Source organism: Asparagus officinalis, chromosome 5, assembly GCF_001876935.1.
Source record: "Asparagus officinalis chromosome 5, Aspof.V1, whole genome shotgun sequence".
Taxonomy (NCBI): domain Eukaryota; kingdom Viridiplantae; phylum Streptophyta; class Magnoliopsida; order Asparagales; family Asparagaceae; genus Asparagus; species Asparagus officinalis.
In genome coordinates this window covers 82,481,018-82,500,935 of record NC_033798.1, presented here as the reverse complement: position 1 = coordinate 82,500,935, position 19,918 = coordinate 82,481,018, and the positions used below count along the sequence as shown (strand labels likewise).

General features: G+C 41.0%; 2 protein-coding genes across 7 annotated transcripts in view; one reads left to right on the top strand and one right to left on the bottom strand.

The window, feature by feature from the left end:
- The window catches only part of LOC109839910 (TOM1-like protein 2), a 39,259-nt gene extending 24,716 nt beyond the window's left edge, over nucleotides 1–14,543 (bottom strand). For all 6 annotated transcript variants that reach the window (XM_020408364.1, XM_020408365.1, XM_020408367.1 and 3 more), the window contains exon 1: nucleotides 14,321–14,543. In XM_020408364.1, coding sequence (XP_020263953.1) covers nucleotides 14,321–14,421 — 101 coding nt within the window. In that variant the 5' untranslated portion in view covers nucleotides 14,422–14,543. The remainder of the gene's footprint in view (nucleotides 1–14,320) is intronic.
- On the top strand, nucleotides 17,297–19,425 carry LOC109839909 (probable protein ABIL5). Its single transcript, XM_020408363.1, has 8 exons — nucleotides 17,297–17,525; nucleotides 17,629–17,711; nucleotides 17,797–17,944; nucleotides 18,195–18,297; nucleotides 18,464–18,500; nucleotides 18,595–18,728; nucleotides 18,841–18,929; nucleotides 19,074–19,425. Exons 1-8 carry the CDS (start codon nucleotides 17,433–17,435, stop codon nucleotides 19,167–19,169), a joined length of 783 nt encoding a protein of 260 aa, XP_020263952.1. The 5' UTR covers nucleotides 17,297–17,432; the 3' UTR covers nucleotides 19,170–19,425.

Here is a 19,918-nt window from a genome sequence, read left to right as displayed (position 1 = left end):
AACCGGCATTCAAGATCCGGGTGAACGAAGAGATCGAATACGAGTTCGATCAACAGAAGTTTGAAGAGTACCTCTCTTCCTCCTCCTCCAGATCCGCCTCTCCAAACGGGCGCAGGAAGACTTCATCTTCCAAGAGTGCTCGTGGGCCCTTCGGATCGAAGATCCAAGATCCCCTCGCCGCCGTTGCACTTACTCACCGCGACGCTCCAATGGCGTCTAACGTGGTCGAAGTTGCAGATCCAGATCTCCCTTCCGCCGCGAAGTCAACTGCTGAAGGTGTTCCAACCTTGTCGAAGAGGGCGCGCCAAAGACGGCGCCAACGCCTTGCGCGACAACTGGCCAAGGCCGCAGAATCGATGGACGGGATCCGCTACAATGAAGATCTAAAGTCCAGACAGCGCCAAGAGCAACAACGGCGCATAACCAACTCCTCCTCCAAGGCAGAAACGAACGAATGGGTTCGTGTCACGAGGGCTCGCTCAACCCTCGAAGAGCGAATCAAGAAGCGTCGCGCATTGCTTGCGCATGCCCGAGTCCTTCTGCAGAAAGCGGAAGAGATGCAGAAAGAGAAGACGGTCAAGCATCCGTCAAAACACAAGCAGATGTGGGTGCTAAAGACAAAGCCGGCGTCTAAGACGAGAGTGGACGGAATTGCCGTCCAACCTTCATCAGATCCCGTCCCCCCTGCCCCCGCACCTCCGGCGGAGTCAGGTAAGATCATGGATCCTTCAAGATCCAGGGTTCCTTTGAAAGGTCGCCTCGGTCCCTTACCGGAGAACCGAGGTAAAGCACCGGTCAAGGAGCGATTGGGTCCGTTGAAAGGTCCCCAAATGACGAACCAGACTGGGGGTCGTGTTAATCCCTCCAAAAAAGATAACAAAGGGAAAGCCCCTGTTACCGACCGCATTGGGTTGCGTGTCGAAGTTCAAAAGCCCGTTAAGTTTTTACGCTCGCAAAAGCGTAGACTTGAACGAGCGACTTTTGAAAATGCTAATAAAGCGTCATATCCCCAGAGGGAAACACATTCGTCTGATGATGATTGTGTTATACCTGGGAAGTCATGCCAACACTCTATGGGTTGCTCCAGTTATCAAACTGATGAGTTGTACTATAGAGATGGGGGTGTGAATAAGTCTCGGAAGAGAGACGTTCAAGACTCGGAGTCTCACTGTTCGTGTGCCACCATAATCAAGGCGGTATTGTCGGAATGCTGTTGTTCTAAAGCCCCAAGGAGAGTTTCGGTGTTCGAGAGAATTTCCACCAGAACATCCGAGACCAAGCCAAGGCGTTTCTGTAGGAAGAAGCCTGTTCGCCAAGAGGACGAGTTCCTAGATGTGTCTGCTAATATGACCGGCAGAGGGAAATCGACACGACACTTTAGCCCAGATCAGCTTGCCGAAGTATCCCAACGTATGACTCGATTGCGGTCAGGGATCAATAGGCGAAAGAATTACCAAAGAATGCAGAAAGGACTTCCTTCGGAAGAAGAGGCGTCAGATCCTGATTCAGACCCCTACTCGGCTGTAGCATCCGATGACACGACATCTAGTGCGGGGCAACCTTACGCATCACTCATGATCAGCGCCGAACAAGTAACCAAGATGCTTGAAGATGCCCTGGCTAGGCAGAAGGAAAGTTTCAAGTTCGAGATGGAAATGGCCATGCAGCAGATGAGAGAGATGCATGACCAGCAAATCGCGGCACTGACAACTCATCAAGGAGAACCCAGTCGTCGTAATAATCTGAATCAAGAGGAGAATGAACGGGAAGAGGATAATGCCAATATGAACATCCCTCCCGTCAACAACGACAATGGAAGCGGTCCCTCGGATGATAATACGAAGGAAGACCACGTTACTTCTCCCCGAAGCCACTCGAAGACAGGTACGAGTGAAGACAAGAAGATGAAGGACTTGGAGAGCAAAATCAACGCGTTGATGAATGCTCAAGAAGTGAAAAGGTCCGGCATACCATGTCCATACCCAAGGGAGTGAGAATCAATTCCATATCCGGCAAAGTTCAATTTAATCAACTTTACGCCGTTTGATGGAAAGGGTTCCCCTACCCAACACTTAATATATTTTAAGTCTCATTTAGGAATCATTTCTGGGAATGAACCTCTTATGGTGCGGTCATTCGTCGGCACTCTTCGCGGAGCAGCCTTCGACTGGTATCGCCGTCTCAAGCCCGGGAGTATCAGCAGTTGGGACGACATGGAAGATATGTTTCTGACAAACTTCTTCGATGACGACACCGAAATCTCAATCGGTACACTATTCGATGAGAAGCAGAAGAATGGTGAGACGGTCGAAAATTTCGTGAAGAGATTCCGAAACAAAGCAATGAACTGCAGGGATCCGGTCAGTGAAGATTTTATCCTCGAGACTTGTCACAATAATCTTTCATTGGACATCCTCGAAGCTATGGGAACGAGCCGAACGATTCCTTAAGAGGAAGAAGGCAGAAAGGGGCCAAATAGCAAATAACGCTCCGCAACAGAACTTTGTCCCTAAGGGAAAAGCACATGCGAATGCTGTGGACGCGAATCAAACATTCGAGGTGCAAGCACGACCACAACAGCAGCAACAAAAGGCGCCACAACAATCAAGGTGGCAGCAACAGCCCCAGAAGCAAAAGGCTTCAGAACCAAAGTTTCCAAAGGTCTATTCATTCAAAGAGGATGAAGTTCCCGGTATTTTTAAATACCTTATCGAGAACAACAAGATCAAGTTGCCTCCGGTCCAGGATCAAGAAGACGCTAAAAGAATTAATGATCCAAAGTACTGCGCATTCCACAGAGCGGTGCACCATCCTACCAAGGCATGCTACGCCCTTAAAGATAAGATTCAAGCTCTGATCGATGTCGGGGTCATCACTATGAAGCAACCCAAGGAGAAGAAAGTGGGTGCGAATGCAGTGTCGATTAGCTTCGGCTCTGTTCCCTTGAACTGGTTCCAACATGAACCAGTGATAAATGCAGCAGTAAAGACGGTGAACGATGATCCTCACAAGCAGCGCCAGAAAGGACTTGTGCCGCACACAGCCCCGAATGGTGAGATTCTTTGGGTTCATCCAGATTTGGTTGGAGATGAACAATGGACTGGAACCTCTTCCAAGAAAAAGTCAAAAGGAAAAGGTAAGTCTTGTTATGGAGCTTCTGCTATTCCCAAAGAGTATACGAGTATAAACTGTTTCTCATTCCTCCTACCGGTATATGAGGTTAAACTGCTCCCTGATACTCCAATAGGTATATGAGTCTAAACTATTTCCTACCATTGACGGGAAGTTCCTGGAGGATATTACGCTAATATTCTTAAGGATAACCCGGTCGGACAACCAAGTCAAACCCAGTTCCAAGAGAGAAACTGGGGGTGGATTATCCAATGCATCGGGAAGTTCCCGAAAGAATACCACATGGGTATTCTTAGGGATAACCCAATCATTGTGGAATTGGTGAATAAGAAATTCACGTTCGAACTCTGAAGGTCAGAATGTCTCTTCTTATTCTCTAACTCTTATGAGTTATTTTTGTGAGAAGAGATCCAATCTTCTGGTAGGTTAATCTTTCCTCACCAAACCATCCGCTGATCAAATCAAACGACAGTGGACCCACCAACATTCCCATCTGCCAGTCATTGGCGTTTCTCAGACTCAACGTGCTAGGTCCTAAACGCCTAACATTAAAGTCTCCCTTTGAGTGGTAATATGGGTTGGCACTTTCTTTGCTACCCGTATTCCACTCTCTTTGCGTTCTGGTCAAACCTATAAAAGTTAGGGCCAAAGCCAAAATCCCCTCTCGATTCCTCCAATGAACGAGAGGTCCACCTTCAAATCGAGCGATCAAACCTTCCGACAGTTAGGTCGTCTCAAACTCCTGCTTGGTCAAACATTCATACAGTTAGGGCCACAGCCAAAATCTCCTCTCGATTCCCCCAATGAACGAGAGGTCCACTTCCAAATCGGGTAATCAAACCTTCCGACAGTTAGGGTTATCCGAATTGTTACGATTCTCGGAGTGGAGATCCCACTCTTAGTTTCATCCTTCCGGATTCTGGGGGTGGAGATCCCACCTCGAGTTTCCTTTCCAGCTGTAGATAGAATATAAAATTCTTCCTCTTCAGCACCGGGAGATAGAATATAAAATTCTTCCTCTCCTCGGACCTTTCCGATGCTCGGAGTGGAGAACCCACTCCCAGTTCATCATTCCGGATTCTGGGGGTGGGGGATCCCACCTCAAGTTCCCTTTCCAGCTGTAGATAGAATATAAAATTCTTCCTCTTCAGCACCGGGAGATAGAATATAAAATTCTTCCTCTCCCGTTTCTCAATCTGTCTTTGCTTTTAGAAAAGACACGATTGTCAAATCCGGGCACTCGATGCACGGGGAATTTTATCCCGAAGCCTGAGTAGGGATAAGTCAACGCCTAACACGCGTTGCCGGGTAGTCTATTCCCGTGAGAAAGACGAAGTCTATGTATTCAAAATCATAGCATTAAGTCTAAGAGAAGCAATTCTCTTAGCACAACGTTACATGTGAAACGGGTTTTAATAATTCACATGCTAGCCCGATTCAAACGGTAATCGGTAAAGGCACGTCAAACCCGTTGATGGCTGGGGGTTTGCCAAAAATCCCAAAGTCTATGTCTAACACGCATTGCCGGTTAGTCTTTGACCGTAAAAAGGACAAAAGACCACATATTCAACATTGTGGCAGGATGTTATTAATAACACCATAATCCGTGCCTCACACGCACGGGGAATTTTATCCCGAAGCCTAAGCAGGGATAAGTCAACGCCTAACACGCGTTGCCGGTTTAGTCTTTCACCGATTGAAGAAGACACCGGAATTCCAGTCTGGGGAATTTCATCCCGAAGCCTAAGGAGGGATGAGTTAACGCCTAACACCCGTTGCCAGTTTAGTCTTTTACCGATTGAAGAAGACACCAGAATCCGAGTCTGGGGATTTTTATCCTGAATCCTAAGTAAGGATAAGTCAGCGCCTAACACGCGTTGCCGGGTAGTCTATTCCCGTGAGAAAGACGAAGTCTACGTATTCAATATCGTAGCACTAAAAGAGTTAACTCTTTTAGCACAACGTTACATGTGGAACGGACTTAAACAATCCGCATGCTAGCCCGACAAAAATTCTATAAATACGAGTCATTGACGCATCAGCTCCGTCAGTTGGTCTCGTGACTCGAACATCCAATCACTTAGGGATAAGATCCACACGTGCAGAGGAATCAACTTTCATAGTTGGTCCTGCAACTCCGACACTTGGGACCGCTGTGCTCCAATACCTTAAGAGCTTAAATTGTGTATACTCCAGTAAACGTACAAGTATAAAAAGTCAACGTTCGACGATTCAAAACCCTAGAGTCAACGCCGGTCAACGCGTAACCCTAGGCCAACGCCAGTCAACGCGTTGCGACCAAAAGTCAACGTTCGACACCCTAGGGTCAACGCCGGTCAACGCGTAACCCTAGGTCAACGCCAGTCAACGCGTTGCGACCAAAAAGTCAACATTCAACGTTCGAAACCCTAGGGTCAACGCTGGTCAACGTGTAACCCCAGGTCAACGCCAGTCAACGCGTTGCGACCAAAAGTCAACGTTCGACACCCTAGGGTCAACGCCGGTCAACGTGTAACCCTAGGTCAACGCCAGTCAACGCGTTGCGACCCAAAAGTCAACGTTCGACGTTCGAAACCCTAACCAGAGACCAGTCAGTTGCTATGTACACGAGCCAAACTGCAAGGCTCACTGTGGTAGACCTCGAGACTCCGAAGCGACGGCCGCGGGCGATAAACACATACCAGCGCCAAAGAAGCAATTTCGGTTATTCATCAGAGCATCGAATTAGACCGAAAAATCGAAGAGCAAAGAGTTGAACCTTTACCGACTGAAGGTTGGACCAATCACATCCAAAGTATTCCAGCCTCTTCTATAAAAGAAACGAGTCCGGAACGCTTTGGAGGGGGTATCTGTAGGCATCGAAAATTGCCCATAGGTCTCCACGAACAGCTCAGTGTTAAAGAACGACGATGAACGTCACTATCCGATCCACAGGAGTTCGATTGATGTCGATGAACGATTGAAGCAAATCGACAAACTACGAAGGCACGGGCTAATCGGGAACCCTGCGGTGTTTACAAAAGGAACAACGCCCTCCATATCTCGTTCATCCTACAGATAATCCAACCATCAGAGCGGGTAGAACTCTTCGTCAAGCTTCCAACGCACTTGGAATCACTCAAATCCGAGTTCGGACGAAGAATTTACGGCGGAAACAATCAAACATACGCAACGGAGCGTCTCAGGCTGAACTGGGACGTCCGGGGTGTCTCGGCTTGGCCGAGACACCCCAAGGGTGTCTAGGCTTTTCCTAGACACCCCAAGGGTGTCTCGGCTTTGCCTAGACACCCCAAGGGTGTCCTAACGCCCTATGTGTGCCTTTATGCCTATAAATAGGAACCTTAGGCCTCACTTTTGGAGGATCTGGATTTTTGGAGAGTTGGCGAAGCCCTGCTGCAGTGAAGAGTGGTCGAGCGCTTCAACACAAGAGAGGTCTTCATCACCCGTGTCCGTTCCTTAGCATTACCCTTCGCCGGTAATCCTAAGAAGAACAAATATCTCGTTTTAGCCGAGATAGGCGCTTCAAGCTTCTAGATCTCCTCGCGGATCGACGAAGCTCTGCCCGATTTTGCTGGATCAGATCTGATTGCCAGGTAGTCCACGGATATCGACGTCCCCGTCACAAGCCAAAGACCCACGCAAGCAAGAAACGACGAACGGATCTTATGTTTATTTTCAAGAAAGTTGTAATTTTTTATTTTCGTTATTTGAATTCATTTGTAACGACTAAAGTTTAATGAAATCAATGATGAAGGTAACTTTCCTCGAAAACACATCCCGCTTGGTTTTAAAAATTCATTTACAACCAATTGGCTTTGCACCTTCTGGTAATGGGACAAGTTCCCAAACTTTATTGTCTTGTATAGACTTGTACTCTTCATTCATGGCATCAATCCGCTGTTGAGAGTTAGAACATTTCATGGTCTGAAGGAGGTTAATTGGATCATCTTCCAACATTTCATTACTTTCCTCATGTTCTTGGAGAAATACAATATAATCATCCGAAATAGCATTTCTCCTTTCTCTTATGGATCTTCTTAATAACATTGGTTCTTGAGGTTGTTGAGTTTGTTCTTCTAGAACAATGAGTTGTTCAACATTGTCATCTTGAGGTTCCGGATTTACTTCTTGAGCAACAACAGGTATATGAACCTAAATATTGTCAAAAGTAACTGTATGGATTGGATCTAAAGCCAATTCCTCCTCAAAAGCAATATCTCTAACCTTATTTCTCCCTTATACTTAACATCCTCAAAGAATGTTGTTGTTCCCGTCTTAAAAATATTCCGGAGTATGTGATCATAAAACTTATAGCCCCTAGAGTATTCAGAATACCTGATAAAATAGCTGCTAACTGTTTTGGAGTCCAATTTTTTTTCATTTGGCCTATAAGGTCTTGCCTCAGCTGGACATCCCCAAATATGTAAGTGTTTTAAACTGGGCTTTTGACCAGTCCAAAGCTCATAAGGTGTTTTAGCAACCGCTTTATTTGGTACTCTGTTCAGAATATAAGCTGCTGTCTTTAGTGTTTCTCCCCAGAGTGACTCTGGTAAAAAAGAATGAGCAATCATACTTCTTACCATATTCTTAAGAGTCATGTTTCGTCTTTCAGCTACATCATTCATGCTAGGTGAACCTGACATGGTATACTGTGGGACGATACCATATTTCTCTAGGTATCTAGCAAATTGTCCTGGACGTTGTTCACCTGAAACATCATATCTGTCGTAGTACTCATCACCACGATCAGATCTAACGGTTTTAATTCTTTTGTTGAGTTGATTCTCAACTTCAGCTTTATAGGCTTTGAACATGTCCAGAGACTCAGATTTTTCATGAATGAGATATAGGTACCTATAACGTGAGTAATCATCTATGAATAATATAAAATATTATTGACCATTCCAGGATATCGTAGGGAATGGCCCACAAATATATGTATGTATCAATTCTAAGACTTCCGAAGATCTGTTGGCACATAATCTCTTAACTTTGGTCTGTTTTTCCTTAATACATTCAACACATACGTTGAAATCTGAAAAATCAAGGGAATTTAAAATGCCATCAGATACAAGACGCTCAACTCTACCTTTTGAGATATGATTCAAGTGCTTATGTCATAATGTAGCTGAATTTTCCTTATTTAATTTATGCTTAGTACCACGTGATTCCACATGCAAGGATTCATTATAAGAAGCAATTGTATCAACCAAATATAGGTTGTCATAAGTACTCAAGTAACCGGTTCTCTCAATATTTGAATTAAAAGATAAACTGAATTGACTGTTTCTAAATGAATAATGATAACCTGATTTGTCCAATACAGAAACAGAAACCAAATTCTGTCTAAAAGACGGTACTACAAAAGTATCTTTTAAATCGAAATATGAACCAGTTCCTAATAGCAACCTAAAGTGTCCAATTGCTTCCACATCTACCGATTGACCGTCGCCCACAAAAATATGTCTTTCAACATCACTTGGCTTTCGGTAGCTCAGACAACCCTACATAGAAACACTTATGTGAGTAGTAGCACCAGAGTCTAACTACCAAGTGTTTCTAGGTACTGAAGCTAAATTAACCTCAGAGCAGACCAAAGTAAGGAACATACCCTTATTAGCACGTCAGGCGTGATATTTGGTACAATCCTTCTTTATGTGTCCAGACTTGTTACAGAAGAAACAACCCTGATTATCCTTATGTTGTTTCTTCTGAACTGGACCCTTAGCAGCTTCATTATCATTCTTCCTTTTCTTACCCTTATCCTTAAAGGCATAAGCCAAATGAGCACTTTCTATCTTATCTTGCTTTAACTTGTCTTCTTCTTACATACAGTATGAAATAAGCTTATTTAGAGTCCATTTCTCCTTTTGATAGTTATAACTGACCTTGAACTGACTGAACTGTACAGAAAGAGACAACAAAACCAGATGCACCAATAACTCATCACAAAGATCGAATTTAAGTGCCTTAAGTTTTGAAGCAATATGAGATATTTTCATAATGTACTCCTCGATATTTCCTTTGCCCTTATACTTCATCGAAATCAAGCGAGCTAAAAACGTGCTTGTTTCTATCTTATCGTTTTTTACAAAATGCTTCTCAATTTCGGTAAGGAAATCTTTGGCCTTAGTAATCCCTTCGGATTTTATGCCTCTGAAGGCTTCCAGAACGTCGCGCTTAATGATCATAAGACTCATGTGATTTGAACGCTCCTATTTCTCATACTCCTTCTTAACATCAGGAGTGCTATCCGCATTGAGAGGTTGGAGTTGTTCAGTTCTTAATGCAAGGTCTAGATCCATGCAGTCAAGAACAATTAATATGTTCTCTTTCCAAACCTTAAAATTAGTCCCATTGAGCATGAGAATCGAATTAATGTTAGCAGAAATTATTACAGCAGATGCATTAGCTGAAATAAACAAAAGATACTTACATTATTAACCGTAATTAGTAATCAATAAAATTCAAATAATGACAAATCTCATCTTAAGATATTTGGCACAACATTAATATCAAGTCTTTGGACAGTAATATTAACTTGTAAGTGATACCTTGTTGCAATAATCAAACATTGACATTAACTCATGCCAAATAATGAAATTATATTTGGATCGATTCATTATTCACATGTAAACCTTATAATTGTCACACATTTATCATCGCAGATGTGTATACAGTCTAAATAAATATTAACCTTCCTTTTGGATGATTAAATATTTACACGAAAACATACACACAATCATCTAACATCCCTCATAAACAATCTACACAAGAGAGATTACATTGACAACATCTTGTTTCAATTAGTTATTTGGAATGAGAGACAAAATTTAATACCTCGGTGTCATATTATTTAAATTAAATAATTGATAATTGATTAACTACCGGATTAAATTTAAATTAAATTAATTTAAATTTTAATAGCTTAATTAGGGCCTCATTGCTTAATTAGTTAAATTAAGCATACTGAAATTGGGCCCATAACTTAAAAGGGCCCACAAGCTAGGTTTTAATTAAAATATTTAATTAAACCAAGCTTTAAATTTGGCAGGCCTACAAAATTGAAACAATAAGTTTTCAATAATGCTCAGGTCTAGTTGAGGCTGAGTTTTCAATACGTCCAGGACCACAAAAAAATTAAGAAGCTTAAGTGGGCTTGTGTCCTTGTTCAACCCTTAATCAGTAGCTTCTTCTTCCACTCGTCGTGAAAGAAAACGGTATGCCCCAAATAAAAACAAAGCTTTGCCGACTCTCCCCTACACCGAACACAAACTGAAGCGCGTCAGAGGAGAGGCCGAAGCTCGACCGCAGTGGACACGAGACTCGCTCGATTTGAGGGTTGAGCTTTGCCTGAAGACGAGCACGAGACTTGTCTGAACTTCCCAAATGAGCCGACGAAGGTCAAGCTTCCAAGCCGAAGCTTAGCCGAAGCTCGACCCTCGAAGAGCTCGCCTGAAGTTCCCTGATGAGTAGATGGAGCTCGAGTAGATCTGAGGCTCGATTTCGAACCCGAGATTTGCCTGAGATCCGAACGTCGAGCTCACCTACAACGAGGTTTGAGCTCACTTGAGTTGAACCCGAGGTTCACTGAATTCGAACACGATGTTCGCTGAAATTTGAACAGGAGGTTCACTGAAATTCAAACACGAGGTTCGCCAGGAGTTAGAACACGGGGTTCAACTGAAGTTCCTCAGAAGCCTTCAACAAGGCTGAATCAAACACGAGGTTTGTCAGAAGCAAACTGAAGTTCGCTAGAATCAAACCGAAGTTCGCCTGAGAACGGGTAAGTCCTCAAGTCCTAAGTTTTCTTTCACCCGTTAGGGTTTAGAACTGAACCGTCGCCGCTTGAACTGTAGCCAACGAACACCTCTTAGAGTTTCGTTCTGAAAACCGCCGCCGCCACTGATAGTGGGACCGTCGTCGATACAACTCCGACGAGCAGTTGGAGAACAAAGAACCAAAACAAAAAAAAACCCAATTTTCTTTTGATTTTGAACACAATCTAGATCTGAAAGTTGAATCTATTTCAGATCCAAACCTCAAGAATGGAATCAAACCAAAAAGAGTTGAACTTTACAGTTCATGAATGTTATAGATCCAAAAAACCAAAAGAAAAAACCAAACAAAATCGAACCTTTTACTGTTCATCCGTGAACAATTTTGAAAAATCACAGATTAAGATAACAAAAAAACCCAATTTTTAGAATCTTAAACCCCTAATAATTAATCACGGGTGGCTCTGGTACCACTTGTTAGATTTAAACCATGATTAAATCATAGAGATTAAACATTAAGAACGGAAGCTTATACCTGAATCCATTGTTTGGATCTAAGTTAGGGTTTTGTGATCTTCTGATATTAGGGTTTCTCCCTTTAGAATCTCTTTGATGGGGATAAGAGAATGAGAGTGGCTAACCCTAGATTAGGACCATAACCCCATATATATAGGTGTTGTACATTTGTAATTTGGCCCCTCATCAAATTACAATTACAACCTGGTATCTGCACATTTAGCCCATGATTATTTAAATATCCATTAACCCAATTGATTGATCACTTTAAGTGAGTTATCCTTAAAGATAATAATACACAATGATTAATCATATGTGTCCACAAATAGATTTAATTAGATTTAAATCCAACAATAATTGTTTTGGTTGTTGTTTATGTTCTCCAATCTCATTTGCGGTTGTGTGTTCCTCTGGTTGCACTGCGCACAACAGTATCATTTGGTAGGGTGTAACATCTAAGATGTTGAAACGTCATACTGTATCTAGTTAACTTTAGCATCACTTTTCGAAAACTTTGAAGGAGCACTAGAGATGCAATTCAACTGGAGACCCACCAGGTTGAAAGTTGAGGTTATTGATTCTTTATGTAAAATAAATTATACCTTTGAAGGTGTCCTGTTATAAACTTTTGAAAGAAGATTGACACAGAGAAACCCAAGAAAATGTAACTTCGACTCTGCCATTGCATGTATTCTTTCTTATAATTTTCAACCAATTTTAGAATGTCATTGAGCTAGTTCACAGAGAGAGACTCCTCTCTGAGATTGAGATTATTTTAAAGTTAAATCAGTTAATAAGAAAATATTGCTACCATGGAAAGCTTTGGACAGCCATGGTTAAAATGATGAGAGGTAGAAAAAAAATAGGGTGACGCTACAGGCACACTCTCTGTCACACCTCCGGTCACACCCCCTCTTCCTCTACAGTGCAGGGGGCCCCACCTGAGATTTTTTTAAAAATCTCAGGTAGGGCCCCCTGCACTGTAGAGGGAGAGGGGGTGTGATCGGAGGTGTGGCAGAGGGTGTGCCTGTAGTGTTTTTCAAAAAAATAGATTGTGAAATATGTACGAACAATAGCTGAAAACTGGTATAGCAGTTCCCGGTAGTCAAAACAAATAAGTGTTTCAGATGACAAGGAGGGTGTATGCTTCCTTATTGAATGTAAAGGATCCTAGATAAATAAGGAAACTAGATGGTCACCAATTTTTTGACTGCTTAGTATAAATAAAAAATAACAGCGATACAACCAGGATGAATCAAGATACAGTAAACTCCAAGAACTTTCAGCTTCTTGTAGTAAACCCCTAATAACTTATAAAATCGCACTAAACCCCCAACAAAATGTGGACTGACACCATCATGGGGGGTTATCTGCAAAGTGTGGAACTTATTGGGGGTAATTTTGCAATTGGGTTTACCGCAAAATACTGATAATTCTTGGGGGTTTTAGTGTAATTTACCCTTGTCTTGTTTTATCAGTTTTGGACTTAATTTCTGTAACTTGATGCTATATGTGGATTATCTTATTTTATATGAAGCAAGAAGCCATGCTAGTTAACTTATAAACACCTGCAGTATTTTGTAGGACATGGGCTTAATGAGCTCCCCTGTTAATTCACAAACATTACAGTATTTTGTAAGGGTAAATGTGGGCTCATTCCTATTAAAACTAGCACAATGTATAGATAGACGAACGATGTATCCATTGATTTATTCCTACTCCGTTGTATGTTTGTGTTCCGATAAATGCTGCATTTATTCCGTATTGTATCCATATTGGACATCCGCATCAAAATATCTCCATCTTCATACCCATGAACATTGACATTTCTCCTTGCAATGATATGTCAATTCCTGATCGAAAACCAAAAAAAAATTGCTGCGAGGAGTTCAAAAGAACGCATGTTTAGAGCAAGGGCAGCAAGCTCCTTGCGTCCCCTCTCAAGGCCTATGTGACGGAAGTCAAGTTTGCAAGTCCTCCAGCAAGCTCTCAAGGAGCTCCTTGCGCCCCCTCTCAAGGCCTATGTGGCTGACGTGGACATTGAGAGCTTGGGAGGTCCCAAGCGCTCCACAAATTTGTGGAGAGCTTGGGAGCTCCCAACTGCCAAAAATTTACAAAACTCCCCCTCAAAACTACCCCTTACCAGTTTGTGGAGCGCAGGGATGATTCTGGCGGCGAAGAGGCCTCCGACTGGGGTGTCGGCGACGATGATGACGATGCCGACGCCGGAGATGATGGCGGCGTTCGGGTCGGGTCGGAGATGATGGCGGCGAAGTGGATTTGGGGTGGGGTTGCGTCGGGTCGGAGATGATTTGGGGTTGGGTTCGGTCGAAGGAAAGGATTTGGGGGTGGAGTTGTCTGTCAAAGGGAGAGGATGAAGTTTATTTTTTTAATTGGGGATTTGGCGTTGTTGAGAGGAATTTATTCACAATGAAAATGACAGTTGAGTGAAAAAATGAACAGTTGAGTGTAATAAATGAGACTGAGTGAAAAAAATAAACCGTTGAGGGTAGAAAATGAACCATTGAGTGAAAAAATTTCTTACCGTTGAGTTATGAAAATAGAAGAAGGGTTTTTTAATATTGTTGGAGCTCCTAACTAGGAGCTTGTTGGAGCTCCATAAAAGAAGGAGTGTCTCCCAAGACTTAATTTGTTAATTTTTTATTCTAAAATGCTTGAGAACTCTTGAGAGCTTGCTGACTAGGACTCCCAACTGGGAGCTTGCTGCACTTGCTCTTATATCAACTACTACTGAATTTTCGAGCCAAATAAAACTAATGCCATTCCAAAATGCTAACATGTAACAAACATATATAAGCTTAAGTAACACCCAAACAAATTGAAGCCAACACATACAAAAAATAAATGAAGAATTAAGCTAAATAATTTCATACCCAGGATCGCGATTGAGAGTCTCGCAGATCTCTAGGTTCATCGCCCAATCGGCACCGATCAAGAGATCTGTCGTCGCTCGATCCACCATCGAACCCGTCATTTTCCAAAGCGTGAACGAATTCGAAGCTCGCCGACGACAAAATCACGAATAATCACGTCAACATCTTCCCCCCACAACTCTGAGGGAGGGGGAAAAACTGATACGAAATTGGAGCTTCCGCTCTAATTTTTTCGTTTCCATTCTTTTCCCTTTTATTGGGTGCAGATTTTGCGCGTAAAACCCGAAATTGATGGACACGTGTACGGTACCTGAGCACTGAACTTTTTTCGGAGGGATTGAATCTGCCGCTTGTTTGTGTGGGATTCAAAAATTTTGTGGTCTGAGATCGGTGGGGGTGGGGGGTTATTTTTTATTAAAAAATTCCTCCATGACCTAAAATACGAGACTAATATAGGGGACAAGTGTGATCTCTCTCTTATTGGATAATGAGTTGACAATTATTAATAATGGTCAACTCATTATCCAATAGGAGGAGGACACCTCACTTGTTCTCCTTATTGGTCCCATATTTTGGGTCCTGTAGCAAAGCTCTTTTTTATTATGCTATTATTATTATGATTATTTGGTATTTGCTAATCATTAATTAATGGATAACATTGTTTAGAAGCAAGATTTGGTTATTGGATGTGGATTGGTTGTTGTTAGCCGGGGGGTCTGATTACTTTCTTAAGACAATAAGGGGGTGTTTGTTTAGTTGTAAGTGAAAATTGTAAGTATGAAAGTCACTTATTCTTGAGACTTCACTTGTTTGTTTTATTGAAAGTGATAGTGAAAGTGAGATCCAAAATATAGTTCACATTAGATTTTTTGCAATTTCAACATCCCCTTAAAAAATGCAGAAGTGAGCTATGAAAGTGAAAAGTGGGGACCACATTATATTAAAAATATTATAATAATTAATATATCAGATTTGTTTCATCTTCAATAATATTTCCTGTCCTCTAATTTTTCTCTCACGCCACTTTTCTCTTCCAGCTGTATTTTTTTTGTTTTTATTTTTTACCTCCATAGTACTAATCCCACTGTTTCCCCCCGCGTTTTGAATACTATTCTCATCATTTTTTGTTGCAACAGTAGTTTGAAATATGTCACTGATATTTGTTTTCATTGAAAATAAATAATTGGGTTATTTACATTTTGTAGCTTGGGTGTTCTTGTGATTCTCTCATCTCCATTTGCAAGTATTACAAAAATAATTTGATCATAATGTTAATAATACCAAGAACTTCTTTTTTGCTGAAATTTTGCCAATGAGATTATACTAGAACTATCCATGATGATTGCCTAGTTTTGGGTATATATGTCTTAGGTTTTATTTATTTTGTTAAATTAGTGCTGATGACTACATGATCTCATGGGTATATATGTCTTAGGTTTTATTTATTTTGTTAAATTAGTGCTGATGACTACATGATCTCAGTCCTAGATATGGTTCAAAATGGTAAATAGAGAATTTTGTTAAATTAGTGCTGATGACTACATGATCTCAGTCCTAGATATGGTTCAAAATGGTAAATAGAGAATGAGAGTGATTTAAAAAACATGTTTTTTAATATATAAATAAACAAAATAATATTGCCACATCATCTTCACTTTTTTACTTTCAACAATAACTTGTTTTTGCAAACAAACAATGTATGTCACTTGTATGCTGACTTGGATGCATTTTCGCACTTTCAAAAAAAAGTCACTTTCATACTTTCAACTCAGTTGCAAGTAGACAAACACCCTCTTAAATTGAAAAGTAGTAAGAACTCTTATTACCACATATTACACTCAAAATAACAAATGCAATAGATATCATCCTAGAGACTTTGGTTCAAAATCTGTAAAAAGTTCAAAAGATGAGGTTCTTTTGAATTTTTGGTTAATATGCCAAGAATTACTATATTGAAAAGAGTAAAATCTTTTTCTTTTACTTAGAAAAATAGCTCGTAGACAGTTCCCAAGTTTGTTTTTCTTTCTCTCATTTAACCTAGGTTTGTTTGGATTGAGGGGAGAAGAAAAGTTAGGGGAACCATTCGTTTTGTTTGAGAACATTTAGGAGGTGAAGTTATTCACCCTAGTTACGCTTAGTTCACCCCCTAATAACATAAAATTTATTACCCCAAATAGGGGCGTAATAAAGAGAAAGGGAACTCCCTTCCCTTTCCTTCTCTTCTCTCTCGTAGTTTCCGTTAACTTCCCTTAATCCTATTGAAACCCAAACATGGCCTAAAAAGGGTTATTTTACACACACACCCACCCACCCTCAAATCATAGTTACTTGCAGAACTACCCCCACATCTTAGTATTTGCAATTTTACCCCTCAAATCAACACTAAAATCAATAAATCATTAACTTGATGAGTATAAATGTTACTATTTTATTGATAAAGTTCACGTTGTGGTTGCAAAGTAGCCTATTAAAGTTGATAATTGATAGGTCCGAGGGATAGTTTTTTTTTTCAAAGATACTAGGATTTAGAGGGTAATTTTGCAACCCGTGATTTAAAGAGTGTATATGCAAATAACCCGAATATCATACATCATTTTTGCTTCAAAACTACCATTGGGACCTATGATAATGACTTGTGCAATTAATGCTAGGATTCAAACAAATGTACTATACTCCAAGGCTTTTCCGTGCTTCGAGAAATAATTAGAATATATCATGATTTTTAGAACCAAAATAAAATACAATTGAAATTGCACCTTCCCAACAATCTAAACAAGCCCTCGACTTCACTTGGCAAACTTCTCAAATTCTGGTTGAAACAAAGCTCCGTCCTCCCTTCCCCCCTAACGAAAATGACAAAACATCTGAAACTATTGACATGTGATCTTATACTGTCGTTAACTTCCCTCGTGCATGTGTGCTAGAATTTTTTGGAGTCACTGGCAATAAAAACTATCCTCGTCTGTTTCTATATAATCTCTCAAAGAAGTTCACGAGAATGAGAAACGTTTTTTTGTTTTGTCCGTATCGATCTCTTCCATACCTTTCATTGAAGCTCACGTCAATCTCCTAAGTATGAACAAAGAAATGGGGGAAGGATAACGAAGCCTTGATGCTGCGCACAATGCCGTTGCCGTTCAAATCTCCATCTCTTCAAAACCCCGAACCCGAGCCAGACGTCGATCGATTCAATAGATCTCTGAGAGTAGATAACATTACCTCAAACTTGATTTTTTTTCTTTTTTTTTTTTTAGGATTCTCAGCAGTGAGTCCAGAAGTGATAATTTTGTCTACTGTTCCGAGTGTAGGAGCTCAAGGATTTGAGGTCGCAACTCTACAATGCTGCTGATTACTGTGAAAAAGCTTTCCTGAAAACTGATAAAAGGAAGATGTAAGTTGCTCTTCTTCATCACATCTTTACACGCTCTTTACGGGGACAAGATCTGTAATGTCGATGCGTGTTCGTTGCTTGATAGACTCTTGGAGAATACAAAGAGTTACGTGTGCGAGGTAGTTGTGACTGTCGTCGATCATCTTGGGACCGTTTCTTCGAACCTTGAGCAGAGAGTTTATGGTAATAACAGGATCTCACAGGCTGAGCAAAGGATTGATTGCTTGAAACAGGTTATAATGGCCCATCTCTAGAGTACTGTTCGGAAATTGAAGTAAATTTGACATGGGATGTAATAGATATTTAAATGAACCCCTGTGTTCTCTCTAATTGTTAATATACGTCATTCAATGATATACTTGGTTTATTTGATGCTAATAGGGTTTCTCAGGATGATATTTACTTTTTTTTTTTTTTTTTTTTGTAGCAGCCTCTTACGTACATACATGAGATACATCTAACCTACGTCTATTGTTGAATCAGAGGCTTTTCACATGTCAGCAATATGCCTTCAGACTAGAGCTCTCTTCTCTTCTGCTGAGCGCCAAGCACACTAGGCATCATCGGCACTATATAACAACACCATGTAAGTACTTTTCCATGCTTTTTTTTTTCCTTGTCAAAAAGAATACCATCTTCTTCAGTTACGGGGAGAAAATCAAAGTAAAACCTGAATGTATCTATAAACTTTACATTAACAAATTAACTATACTAAACCAAAAACTTAATGCGGTGATTCAACTCGCGCGCAGCGGCTAAGAATCTTGAGGAGGGGAGGGATGCCTCAAGGTAATCTTAGTGCCAGTTTCATACCTGCACACTTTGTTTTATAAGCCAGAAGGCATATTTGCACCATCTAGTGAATTGAAACACACGGACACAGGGTTGATGCCATCGGTTCGAATATGCCTGAGACCAGCCTTTGTAAGAAAGATCAGTCAATAGAAGCTGCATCTATCAAGCCAGTATTGAATGATAACATCATTTTTAAGCCCCCAGTGACCTACTCGATTTCGGGTAAGATACCTGGTTTGAGCTTAAAATTAAGATGAGATAGTTTTTTTGACTTTTCGGATTCATAATCTAATGAACTTTTTAGTATTTCACTTCATAGCGTCTTTTCTTTCAGGGACCGAGCTTACTACTGTTCCCCCTGTATTTGAGAGCCCTTTACGGCTATTAAAGCCGTCTAATCCTTCATTTGGCTCCCCTGCAAAGGTTTGAAGCTTTTAAGGGGAAAAAAAAAAGAAAATAAATAAGGAATTCTCTGATTTTTGTTCGACAGATTTCAGAGATCTTTTCTTAGCAAAGAAAATTTTTACAGAAGAAGCTTAATTTCAATTATCATTCAACCCCATGCAGGATACTTTTAAGCTTGGAGGCAGTGAACTGAAGAAGAAGTCACCGCAAGGGAGCAACTTTTTGACATTTCTCAAGAAGAGCAGAAGGAGGACGTAGAAGTTTAGCTTTCTGATGCATCATTGAAACGTAAACTACAGGAACGTGGTGTCGTCGTTCTGTTATCAATGGTGCATTGAAAAGTTTTTAACATGTCGCGGTGTAAAATTATTCTGAAAATTTCTGTTATTGTTCGAGATTATTCAAATGATGTAGAATCTTGCTAATCACTAAGTTGTTCTCTTTTGAAGTTGGTACGGTGGTCATGCCCGGGACCTTTTGAATATAAACCTTATCAGGACACTTAACAAATTTATATGTGGAGAGTGTTGTTCTAAACCATACAACAGGACATCGAAACCTCCAAACTAATCCCTACCCCTCCCTGACTTGTAAGAACACTCCATATGTATGTGGGTAGTTTGGTAAAATTTGTACTCGGCCTTTTCAGCCTTGAGTTCATGGAATGTTCAGAAGGCCTAGGATCTTAGTTATTACTTCCTTCTTATGTATGTGGCGGAGCTACATAACGTCCAGCGGTGTCACAGGGCATCACTGGATTGCTTACTTCAAAAAATTATTTTAGTTATTTTTATGTGTATTTATTACTTAGGGCGCTGTTGGAATCAGGACAAGACACCACTAGCGAGGATAATTCTCGGAGTTGCCTATTTCAATAAACTCGTAAGTTATATAGGGACACAACCGAGACAAAATCCTGACTTCGCCGTTGATCTAAACCATACGAGAGGGGACAATGAAATCTCCAATTCGCCCCTATCCTACCGCTGAGAATTGCGAGAACACCC